At 36.2% G+C, this 13,337-nt stretch overlaps 1 protein-coding gene across 2 annotated transcripts in view; it reads left to right on the top strand.

Moving 5' to 3' along the window:
* The window catches only part of LOC139968600 (uncharacterized), a 29,235-nt gene extending 16,525 nt beyond the window's left edge, over window positions 1-12,710 (top strand). The window contains exons 1-2 of one of the 2 annotated variants that reach the window (XM_071972755.1): window positions 5,950-6,635; window positions 8,960-12,710. In XM_071972755.1, coding sequence (XP_071828856.1) covers window positions 9,327-10,091 — 765 coding nt within the window. In that variant the 5' untranslated portion in view covers window positions 5,950-6,635; window positions 8,960-9,326 and the 3' untranslated portion in view covers window positions 10,092-12,710. Of the gene's footprint in view, window positions 1-5,949; window positions 6,636-8,959 lie in introns of those variants that run through there. The other variant, XM_071972754.1, reaches the window with a different exon arrangement.
* Window positions 12,711-13,337: the final 627 nt, after the last annotated feature.

Genomic DNA, 13,337 nt, shown 5'->3' on the forward strand with positions numbered 1-13,337 from the left:
AAATTGCAAATGATCAAGATCGATATTTTTTTCATGCTTGTCAAAGTCCATGTCGATCATTTCTTTTGTAGTGGTCTGTCTAGAACCAGGTTACTCAACCTGGGGTCCGCGGACCCCTAGGGGGTCCGTGAAATTTATTTGGGGGTCCGTGAGGTCAAAGGGGTCCGCAGGGGGTCCGTGAAAAAATAGGGGTCCGTGAAAAAAATAAGGGTCCGCGAAAGCCGAAGAAGTTCGTGAAAAATGGAATGAGAGATATAGTCGAAGGAAGAAGTATGTATGCCTCTAGAAATCTAGGCTAGGCTAGCCGTCAATACGTCGGACCCTGATGATCAGACCGTATCGTCAGTAGTCGATAAATGTTGAATCGTGCGTTCCCCAGATGAAAGCAAGTAATATAGTTTCTCATTGGTATATATAGGTATGGATAACATGCCACCCGAGTGTTGTGTACAACTTAACTGCACACAATACATCCTAATATGCAGAGCAATAACTATGATGCGTTGCTCACTGTTGACACAGCGAAGCGCGGTAGTTATAAGGCTTTGGTGGAGGAAAAGTTATAACTAACTTGGATTTGACACAAAAAACGGTGCCATTTGCAGCTATCTCTGACAAAGAAAACCCATAATTCTCCTGACCTCATGCAGAATCAACCAGTTTGTATCTGACAACTCATCGCTTCCAAATTAAAATTTAATTGGGAAATATATAATTTGAAAGTAAGAATTTCCAAGAAGGCCTATGCCTAGCAATACTTGCAGGTCTAGGAAAACTGCATAATTCCAGGCCCAGAAAAATGCAATTCTAAACATAAATTCTTGAACATAAATTTACTTCAAAAGTCACAAAATAATGCACCATTTCGCATCTAACCCTCAAATATTGAAAAAAATTCAAAAGGGGGGGGACACCCCCTCCCCTTATACCCCTCCCCCAAGCCGGCGGTCACTGTCCGGGGGTCCTCCAAATATTTCAGTTTATCTCAAGGGGTCCCTGGATAGAAAAAGGTTGAGAACCTAGGGTCTAGAAGATATTTTTATTATTAATGTGAGGACCTTAAAGCATCAAGTACCTTGTAGGTTTCCATAAATTTGTAAAATTTGCTAGGCCTCATTCGATGGCGTACTTGGTATTTCCCACAGCGATACTTTCGTAAGTTGAGTGAACTGGACAAAAGTGTAAAATTCAAGTCTCTGATCTTAATCATTACTTGTTGTACTTGATGGAAGGAAGTGTTTTGCGGCTGTAATGATGGGGAACCTCTATTATGCCTTAAATACCACATGTTACCATGGTAACAGGAATTTGATTTTGATGTTTAGCAAAACAGTTCATGGGATGCACCTAACGTTATATTCACAACTTTCCTGGTTATTATAAAAAGTGAGGCGTGATAATTTATTCTGGGGGGAGATTTTTAAATAGTAAATCCAAAATACCTCTAACATGTCTTTTGTTCAGTTAATGTTAGAGGTGTCTTAAAACAGCTTTACTTTGATCATGAATTTTATGAGCATAATTAGAAATTCAAAATCATCAAGATACCAGTACTCCCACCCTCCAAGCTCTTTGTTTTTTTTTAATCACAAAAATGCTTAAATATTGGAATAATTGAAGAATTCTATTCTGTTCCTGTAAGAGCGAACTGAGTTAATCAGTGAATTGTAAGACTGGAAGTGCTTATTAGTTGATTAAGCTGCTGTCAGTAAATTTGAGATTCTGTAAAATATCCAGTTTGCCCCTCCTTTCTATCTTCATTGCATTTTAATGTCAACTTGTCAGCCCAGATAATTTGATGCTGTTGGTGAGGTCTGATACAAAGGTTTAATACTGTACATGGATGGAATGTTTAACATTCGATAAAGTGTTTTATAGGGTCAAGTTTGTTTGATCCACCACCTTCCCCATTCCCCAAACAAAAGAGAATAATGTCAGTAAAATACCAGGCCTAGCATTTCACAAATTTTATGTCCACTGGCAACAAATTACAAGTGCCTCCCCCACCCCCCCCCCTCCCAAAAAAACCCAGCAAAATCCAGTTTGCTTTTAGTCAGTGAATACCCTGAATTGTGAGGCCTGCAGTACTGAAGATAATACATGTTTTTGTAGACTAGAAAATGAAAAAAATATAGAAAAACCTGTTACTGAACAGCTTTTACTTTTGTGTAGCATTGTACCAAGTGATGTCAGTTGACTTATTCTCCAGATGGAGGTATTTGCAGAGACCATGTATATGATTTCCAGGGTGTTATTATAAACTAAACCTTGACCACAGCAGTGTTTGTTTGTCCTTGAATTATCAACAGGTTGTTGGTTCTGTGCCAACTTGCCATGTTAAAAAGATTACCCCTCTTTTTTTTATTTATTAAAGTCCTTTTTTTTGAGGTACTGCTGAAGTGGTTAAAATAAAATTTAACTAATAATAGTATAGTATCAGATTATCACTACCAGTAGATATTCATTTAATCTATCTTCAGAGATTTGAGGATACAGTCGTCTTGCAGGCATATATATGCTCAAAGGTTTACAGTAACTTGAAAGTAAAAATCTATGATTCATGGTTTTACGCAAAGATAGACCAAATCACAACCTAAGGCTGATTTAGGGCAAGTGAAAGAATGAAAGGTGTATACATAGAGCTTTCTGATATAAGAGAAGTCTATGACTTCACGAAATAATATTATAATTGTCATCGAGAGATACACGTGTATGTATCTTACAATTCTCATCCACACGGAGAGAAATGAAATAGAGAATTTCTTTGTACCCTGTTCATTGTAGGGACCTTCATAAAAAGACAACTCTTGAGCAGAGAGAGGTCAAGAGGGATTTCTTCAAGTCTTATAGAGAGAGGCTTAACAGTACAAGGTTTAATAACTCTTCTGTCATATAGTTACATGGAATTATCCTATACAATATGTGAAATTTAATCCAACAGACTGTACCTGTTATCATTGAAATGACTAGTAAGTTACCAAAAGACAAACTGCCCTTGATAAGGGAGATTTAATTTTTTTTTTTTTTGTAGTAAAATGTCTCATTTGTGCAGAACCTGATTAACCACAAGTTAAGAAACAGACCCCCACAGTACAGCTGCTGTTGAATGATGTGTCTGTATGTTTGAGATGCCATATTTTGAATGGTATTTTAACATTGTGCCCAACATGCTGTGAACTAACAGGAGATCAAATTTTGTTATATATGTCTAATGTTTTATTTCTGTATTTTGGGAATAAAATAACTGAAAAGTGAGTCATTAATCTGGTAGGACAATTTAAACCATGCTATTTACATTCTAGTATTTTATTTCAGAATTGAAATACAAATGGTAGTTGAAGAAGTTCTGAAGTTGACTTTTTAAAGCCACAAAATTGCTTAATTAAGACAAAGTCCAGGATTAAAATTCCATTCCCTTTTGCTGCGTGAATTGGGCCGCATTCCTTGCATAATATCAATGGGAGAAAGGAATGTTTATGACAGTGGGGGCTCAAACTGTTACTTTTTGAAATTTTAGTGACTGCTTTAGCACATTGAAAAGTATGAACAAATCTCTGACATAGAGATAATGATGTTTACTGTTATCTTCCCACGTATGTTAGCCCAACTGTACTTGACATTATCTTTGTGATAATTTGTGTGTGTGTTTTGAGTAGGATCAGAATGCTATTGTTTGAAATTTATGTGGGACATTCAAAAGGAAAAGTAAGTTTGTTTGAAAGTTGATATCCCATGGGTGACGTGTCCATGAAATAGATGAAAATATTCAGGTGAATAAACCTTTCTTTGAATTGTTACAAGTTGGTGAAGTGCATTGTGTTGTTCTACATGAGTTGTTGAATATTACACCTGTTTGTTTATTCAATTTTAGAATATTCACACGTACAGTAGCTAGGCTAAGGCAATGTTTGCATGTATACGGTAAATCAATTTCAGGTCAATTTTTACAAGAGTTGCTTTAAAATAAGAGTGCTTTTCTCATTTATATTGGCCATGCAGTACTACTGCAACGATTCGATCAGATTCTGAGCAACCGTTGCCCATTCACTTCTTATATTCAGTTCTGAATAGCCAAGCACCAGGGTATAAGGTTAGTGTTCGAAGTTTGCAGCAATTCTTTAAGGCTACGAAGTTTGTCTCTTATATAAAAGGCTATGGTTCCTATGTACAGAAAATGCTATACATACATCCATTGTAAATGTGTATAGCGATTCACTTATATAGCATCTATATTATTTCGCTATGTGATGTAAGATAAATTATTCCTGTGCACAACTTGATAAAATCTGGTGGTTAATTGAATAAGCTACGTCATGGAATAATTTAGTAATTTTCATTTTGCATATTGCAAGGTTTAATCATTGTGATTACAATAAAGTAGGTATGAAAATTCCAAGGTTTTGCGCATAGAAAATTGGTATCCTGTACAGTATCCGTACATGTGTATATAGCAAATTAGCAATGTGACCAAATTGCATTGGTCTTTAAATAATAAGTGTTACCAGCTGAATTAATCTCAATAATGGCTATGTATTAAGAAGAAGTGAAATTATTTGAAAATTTTAACCGTTCCATATATTAATAACAAATAAAGAAGAAAATTCTATACAGATGTTTGGTATATATGCAAAATTACAATAAGCACATAATTAATGACGGACACTATTAAAATAAAGAAAACAATGTTTGCTATTAAATGAAGGGCAATGATCATGAGGACAAACAAACCAGACAAAAAAAAGGGGAAAATGAATGAAGATTACGTAAGAAAACAAGGAAATATGGATTAAATCTTAATCTTCATAATAATTTACAAGATGAGATTTCAAAACAAATTATTGTTGAAGCCATGCCAAGAGAGTACTAACCGACAGAATACGAAGACAAGATTATTTAAAGATGTATTTAGAAATGATAGAACAAAGTTACCACATTTTGTGAAAAGTTATTAAATTGCCCTAAAAAAGAACATTCACAAACACACACACATAAAAAAAAAACCCACAAATGGTTGCTTTAATGATCTAGAAATGCTAGCAGTGTCTAGTAGTATCTTTAACTGGTCAGTGTACAGTTACTAGTACTGCTACGTCTGCTACAGTTACTAGAACTGCTGGTCAGTATACAGTTACTACTTAGTAACTTTTACTGGTCAAGTGGTCAGTATACATTTGTGACAGCTTTATGTTAATCACAGGACTCTTAGTGATTTGTTGGAGATTGCATCATGGTCTTGTTAGTTCTTTTCTAAAGATGCAGGGACATGCAAAAAAGATGCCCTCACTCCACCCCCACTTTGAGAGTTGCTTCAAGAGAACACAAATTAAAACATTTCATTCCAGTTTTACTATGAAGCTGTGGTCAGGAAGTATTTTAAGCCTTCTTTTCTTTAGAAGAGGGTACTTTTCATGATGTCAGTCCAGTGTATTCGCATCAGATCAGTACAATTTACACCACCCACTGCTTTCAAAATTGGTCAGTAGTTGTTAAAAGGCAAATACTCATCGCGATGGGAGGAATTCATTGGATTCAAAAGATGACTGGACGTACTTTACTACTCCAGCAAGTCTAGCTTTTGAGATCAATCAACCAGTTAACAACAGACCAAATTCCATGCTCCTATTTTCTGTATAGATTCACAGAAGCCACTTCTCATTTTAAAAGAGGAGGGACTTATTTATTGTCATCATCTTGCTCCTTGCCCTCATAAGCCCCTCTGGTCAATGTCAGGCATTGTGTGAAGTTACTCAAAAGAGTTAAGCCCAGTTTCAATCAGTGTGGGTCAGTGTGTGACCTTTGATGTTAGAGATTTCCAAGAGAATTTTTTTTTTTTTTGGGGGGGGGGGACTTTCCCTCCATTCCAAGAGGAGAGGATGTAAAATTTTGATTGAAAGATAGCAAATCCTGTTGGAATTTCGACCGTAAAACAGTTTGTGGCAGGTCTCTGCACTTGTATTGAAATGGTGGGTGGCTGGGTTGTTATGAATGGAAAGTAAGGTGGCTGAAGCCTGAATCAATGGTATTAAGATGTCATTATCCCTGTGGAATAGTAGTTGTAAAGTATACTTACTTACCCACTTACTTCTTGCTGTAGATTTGTGGTTTAGGAAACATTGCGTAGGGGGTACAAAGTGCTTAGGCACCGCCTACTCTAGTGGGAGTGGTTTCCTGTGAAGGTTGTGATGGAATTGGATGAAAACATTTTCCTTGTAACTTTACAGACTTTAATAGATTATTACCGTGGTGTAATAGAAGTCTCCTCAGAGCTCAGGTCTATAAAATCAAAACCATAGGTCTTCACAAAGTGTCTTTTGATTTCAGTTTTGATGGTCTATCATGCTTATTAAAGCCAAAAGGAAAAGAATTCAGTGGAAACAAGGATGTTTAGTGTGTGTCATATTTAATACTCCTCACAAGGGATTATATATTTGTTTTTCTTTGGAGGAAGAAAGTGCCTCGCTTGGAACTTGTAAAGAAAGCCTTACATCTGTTAGCCAGTGTAAAGAATGGAGCACATTTTATTCGTTTTAATATTGTGAACTTTTTGATGTTGAAATAAGTTTCAAACATCAAAGCTAATGAAAAGGATCTTTTGTTTGGACTTGTTGCATTTCAGAAACAGCAAACTTATTCAAGTAAGTTCAATGAATATATGGAACATAGTCTGTGAGCTTTGCTTCAATGTGTAACTGTATACTGTAACTAATATGTACAGTACTAGACATGTAAAGGTTTCAAGAGTACTGAGTGGAAATGATTTCAGATCCAGCTAGAAAAAGCAGAGTCGGGTTGGGGGGGGTCGAAGGGGGATCGAACGGGGGGTTGGTATAAGCTGTTAAAGTGCAGCAAAGAGGCAATTTGTTTACAACTACCAAGCCTGTTTTCTTTCCCTAATATGCTTCTCTATACACACATTTTTGTGATGATCAAGCGTGTTAGTATGACCATGATCAAACATTGAAAATACCTACTTTGTAGTAATTCTATTTGCAAACACTGCTGATGTGTATCTTTGCGCATTTTGATCATGTGGTGTACAGTTGTAGTACTTACTCTGCTTGCATAATATGGCATATGCTCAATGATATATCAGAAAAAGTTAGTCCCAGCTTCTATGCTCAGCACACAGCTGGTAGCAATGCAAAATGTCTATGAAATAGTTGTACACACACTACTGTATCTGTAGGATCCATCAACCCTGAAGATCTCATCAATATTTAAAACCAGTTCTACTTGTGAGTTCTTTACTCTGTACATATAAATAAATGTGACTATTCTACGGTATATTACTAACTGTTCTGCCATCTATGCTGGAAGCCACTCTGTACATAGAAATAAATGTGTCTATTCTACGGTACATTACTGACTGTCCTGCCATCTATGCTGGAATCCATGCACTGGTGTATATGATACATACAGCACTCTGATGCTGCATGCCTCATATGTAACTACCTAGAAATTGAATAAATTGTCTGGACCTTGACAGATACACACCAATGTCTCTTCCAGCAAGGATGGAAAAAGTGACAAGTGATTTTGATTCATTTCAGCTGCAACCACCTCAGACAGACAAAAATGATGATTTTTTACAGAAAGGTTATAAAATATAGATCTTTGTAGAACTTGAACTGAAGTTTGAATTCTCAGTGTACACGTACCATTCCTAATATGTACAGTTGCAGCACTACTGTGTCATCCATGTTTTAGCATTTTAATTTGTACTGTACACAGTTTCACTAATTAAGTAATTATCACACAGATATATTCTTGACAAAGTACAAGCATGCTGAATATTACAGCTGTATTGGAAGAAGGCAAGGCATAGTACATTGAAGGCAGCATCTGTGTTTACCACAGTTTATTTACTGTACATTATAATACAGTACATGCAGGATTTAAAGTCCAATAAATTGTATATGTATCTTTGGTTGGTATTTTTTTACATTTGTAATTAAACTTGGGAGAGGTTTTTTATGTTGTGGCTAAAAACTTGGCTGTCTATATTTTATGCAGTATTATTTAAAACGGTGAAGTGGTCGTTGTCACAGATTTGAAGGAAGCAAATATAGACAGGTTTAGTCCCCTGCAGTTGTATCTTGTTTGTGGTAGCTGCTATTTGTCCCATGTAAACATGACAGTATATTTATAATGAATCTGTAAAGTAATTATAAAGTATAAGCTATCAATCATAAACTGCTAGCCACTCTACAGTAGAGGTAATTCATTTCCTGATGTTGATGGTACATATTTCTTTCACTATATAGATTGTGTTTTCAGCACAGACTATTATTACAGTATGTATAGGCCTATACCTAAATATATGCCTATATATGCAGGATTTCAGCACTGTACAATTAACTGTTTGACAGCTTGCTTTCTTGTTATGGACCATAACGAACGTGTTGTGTGATACTAATAAGTACATGTTATGTTGTATGGATGACTTCCATCATGTAAACAGTATTGCTGGTGAAGGATTTTCATATTTTGTGGACTTAATTTTGGTATTTAAAGACAATTACAGTATAACATAATAAGCATACTGTAATACATGTAAGAGCTTTCAGTGAGCAAGATTCTTCAAGGCAACACCCTGTTCAAAATATTTTGTGTTGTGAACATTTCTTATTTTCTTTGCATGCATGGTTATGGATTATATGTTGAAAATTGGAAATAACACAAATTTATCATAAATTTTTGAGTGGATTGGTAACATGCAAGCTGTGCAAGGCTTTTTTGATTGTAGATCTGTAAAAACTTACCCCAAAATTGTATTTAGCACAAGTTTCAAAAGATTCCATTTAGTTCTGAATTCTATTAACTCTGTTTTGACTTGTACATGTACCAACTGTCCTCTAAACTTTATGACACTTTATTACCATTGGAGCATTTTAAGAGGTCAAAGGGCATCTTTCCTGAACACGATTTTAATTTCCTGAGTTTACATTCTCATCCGCAGATAAAGAGATTCTTGAGATCCTGGTAGGAGCATTATATCCAAACCTAATCGGTGGTCATATGAGGAAGTAGACATTGTGAAACGAGGAAACACAGGCAAGCTGCCAGAAAACGGGGATGGCCTAGAAACTATCTTGTCAGTTTAAGAGTCATTCAACTGGTGCCAGCCATTCTATTCTGGTGAATCGTTTCCTCCTGTTAACAGTCGCTGGGAATAATTATCTTTAGCTTTTTTGTCCTGGAATGAGGACTGGCAAAACGATATCATTTTTGGTGAAACGATTGTGGATCAATTACAGTGATTTATTCTGGTGGTGAAGGGACAGGATTTTTGTCAACAAGAGTTTGGTCTCCCCAGGAGTGCACTCATGGTGAACATGGCGTCAGAGTTCCTTCGACGTCTCTTGAAGAGGAACTCTGATAACGGAGGACAAAGACCCAAATTTGACTTGCACACTCTGTTCACATGTTCTCAGATGAGTCAGATTCGTCTCCACGGTCAGCTCTCCGTACACGAACCGTGGCGGAGACACAAGAAAAAGCCCAAATGTGTCTTCGTTAGACTCTACACCAATGACTCTAGTCCATTCATTGCTTGGTTCTCCGACAAGAACGGTAAGAAACCCCGAGGGTTCTTTAATCTCCAAGTAGGACGCATCGCACCCATCGGTGAATTTAGCTTTCAAGTTGCCTTTGAGGACAAGAGTAACACCCAAGTGTACAAGTTTAACACAGAGTCAAGAGAGACCAGGGAAGATTGGTTGAGGTGTCTTAGAGAAGAAAGTCGGAAAGAGGCTCCTACTGTACAGAATCTGCACTTAAATGACAATTTAACTGAAAGTAAAGATGATTTGCATCTCGGCAAGTCGTCCTCTTCATGTTCGTCCAGGCCAGACTGGAAGAGACATCGACGAACTCTATCCGCCGGTTCCTCGGTGGTTCAAACTCCCACCCCTAAACTGGAGCGCTGCCAAGTACAACTGCAGAGAAGTCGAAGTCAACCGCATCTGCAAAAGGTTAAGTTAGTACGTAAACGGGCGTCAGTGTTAGAAAAGCAAAAGTCCAATGGAGTCGGCCAGAGAGTAAAGACCCAGAACGGTTACGTTAGGTCACCGGAGGTGTCCAGAAGTTAAAAGGCAGAGGGAGTTGTAACTCTTTGGATCAATCTTTGAGCAATTTGCACTCATCCTTTTTTACAGCCTTAATTTAAAAAAAAATGCCAACTGCATTGCATGACTTTCAAGTGATATTTGTAACTTTAGGAAAATGACATTTTTGTGATGGGATTTGTGCCTATTATGAATGCTTTCTATGAACGTGTATTTGGATAAGGTTCATTATCAACAATTTTTCCCTTAATAATTTTGGATGGTAGTAAAAACAATTTATTCAGGGTTTAATGTTTATGCCAAATGATCTTCTAAGATTGGACATACAAACTTCATGAATTTACATAGAAACAAGATTTTATATTAGACAAATTACAAGATGAGTGGTAAGGTTATAAGAGACATTTTTTAACGTTCAAATCTTCTTGCCCCAAATTGTTGCTGTTTTGTTGGCCTCACTCCTGCAGCCAGCTTCAAGTATTTTGATCAGAAATTTCTTCTAGCTTTGCGCATTTATTGACAGATGGGTCAGTACCGATCAATATCAGCCGTGTGAACAGACCAATTAAAACACAGTAACAGAGACATGGATGAATATTCATGAAGCTCAAGGTGACCTTCTACAGTAGAACATAATGCATGTTTTATAACTTCCTGAAATCCAAGGGGAACAGTTTAAGGATAGTCCATATAGCAACTGCTTACTAGAACACAGATTTGACAAGACTAAGACCAAGTTTCTGAAATAATATCTCTCTAATGATAAAAACCAGATCTATAAAATTACCCAACAAGTGAAACATGCCTAGCTCATGCAGTAGATAGACCTGAAATGTCTACAGTAGTATGTACAAGGGAGGGGGGAATTGGTGGGGGGGTGGTCTTGCATACCCCAAAAAATAGAGAGCTATTAGTACAGAAAAAGAAAGTATGAAACTTAAAAAAAAAACTTATACCTACTTATACTTACCTACTTAAAAACAGAATAGTTCAAAATCACAATACTAGCTTCATTGCCAGGTGCAAAAAAGTTTCAAATTACAGTATCATGGCCTTCTGTGTCCAGTTATGGGACCCAACACTGATGGACGTTCCCAAGCGAAAGGTACTTTGATACAATAGCATTGATAATGACACCCTGTTCTGGATGATTCATGTTAATGTCAGAGATTTAATGTAGATGGCTTGTCAATACTACACAGTCCAGTGTGCATATCTCAGCTGCACTGTCTGAAGCCAGAAGGGTTTGCAGATGTTACTTAATTGGGAGTCTCAAAATACTCAAATGCAACGACATCAGAAAGAAAAACATCTGAAAGACAAGAGATATCTAAGGAGAGAAACAGTTTGTGTCAGTCATATAAAATACTACCCTGGGTAAGGTTTATATTGTAATGTGAACATCTTAAAAATGGTCACAAAATGGCCAACATTTGCTGATAAATAGATTCTCCTCCCCTCTCAGTTTGTTGCAATGAAATGTTTGATGGAAAGTGTCTTCCATTCCACTTGCTGTTAAACTGCCATGTTTATCCTTCGTTTGTTTTGTAAGGATGAATAAATATGAAATTAAAATGAAGTAAAGCTTAGAAACGAAGAGCTCCCAAAGTAACCAGAAATGAAATGATCAAGCAACCATTCCTACACAATGTCACTCTAACAGATTATTCAATCAATAAAAACCAATGTTACTTAAACCAGGGAGTTGTTATGGAATCCATAACAACTCCCTGCTTAAACACATATGTAGTGCAGCTTTGAGTGAACAGATGCTGCATTTTAGTTTCAGGGCCAAAATAGATATTAATTACCGAAGTACTGAGATATATTATCTAGTCTGCTTGCAGGATCCCACCGATGACACCATGCGACAGCAGTGATAAATTGTTGTTTACTTCCGTTCTTTATATACCTCACATCCTGGCATTCACGTAAATATTTACAATACCAGAGTTCACATCATGACTTACTTCATGTTGGAATTTATGGGGACGAAGATCAGGATTAAGTAACGATTAATATTGATACCTAATCAAAACATTTGTAACAGATATATAAGTCATAGCTCAAGTTAAAAGCTGGTAAAAACGGTTTTACTTAAAATGTTGATCTAAAGAAGCATACTGGGTCCATGCTACATGTATATTGAATGAAATTATAAATCAAATACTGGACTGACCTTTAGTACTTGCAAATTTTCGTCCAATATCATTGAACTTCATCTGGCAACTGCATGATATTGGACGAAAATTTGCAAGTACTAAAGGTCAGTCCAGTATTTGATTTATAATTTCATTCATTATACTACAACTGGATGAATCATAACATACATCAACGCTGCATGTATATGTTTACACACTAAATCAGATGAGCAGCTTTATACTGTGTGTTTACTTATTGATAAGTTAGGTCTTGGAACCACTACTGCGTAAAAGTTAGAATGAATAATGAATTATATGCCACCATGCATGAATGTTCTTGCACTTTGGGTTTTCTGTTTCTTACTGCTGTTATTTTATAGGGTTCTAAATAGGTTACAGACCTGCCTTGAAGTAATGGAAGTATGCAAATATTTTACCATTAGGTAACATAATTAGCTACCATTATCTACTGTTATGTCATATTTGTTAATCAAATTTAAAATTTTTCAAAACAATTGACAGTACAACTATCTTAAAAGACAATTAAAACATCCACCAGTCGAGTAAATTTTGCACTGATGTATGGAGAAATTTTGTGGAATAAGAACAGATTTGTATAAAAATATGCAACACAGTCTAGGGAAACACTTAGATACATTTTCATGGCAATCGTTTATGTTTAAATTAAGCCAGACCAAACGCAACTTTCATTCTTCATGCTCTTCGTACAGACCCAGTATGCTTCTTCTCAGAAATAAATGTGTTCTGTTTGTAGTACGGTCAATAACCCTAGACCAATGTATTATTGAACAATTGGCTGCACAAATTCCTTCTCAAGTTTGCTGCAATTTTTCTGTCGTGAGAAAATTTAACACAATTTTTTTTTAAAAGTTTGGCAAAATGTTTGTCATATGTGATATTAGTAGTGGACTTGTCTATCACATTTCTCCCTCCCCCCCCCTTGTTTTCATGTTTTGTTTTTTTAACTTAACTATTTGGAGATTTTTCTCTCACATGGCATTCTTATCAAATCTGTATATATTTAGGTCCTACTCTGCCGGTCAGTATATATATGAATGGTGCTTGCCTATTTTCACTTTCCAAGTCCGAGTAATTGTTAAATGTATAA

Source organism: Apostichopus japonicus, chromosome 6, assembly GCF_037975245.1.
Source record: "Apostichopus japonicus isolate 1M-3 chromosome 6, ASM3797524v1, whole genome shotgun sequence".
In the NCBI taxonomy this organism is placed as follows: domain Eukaryota; kingdom Metazoa; phylum Echinodermata; class Holothuroidea; order Aspidochirotida; family Stichopodidae; genus Apostichopus; species Apostichopus japonicus.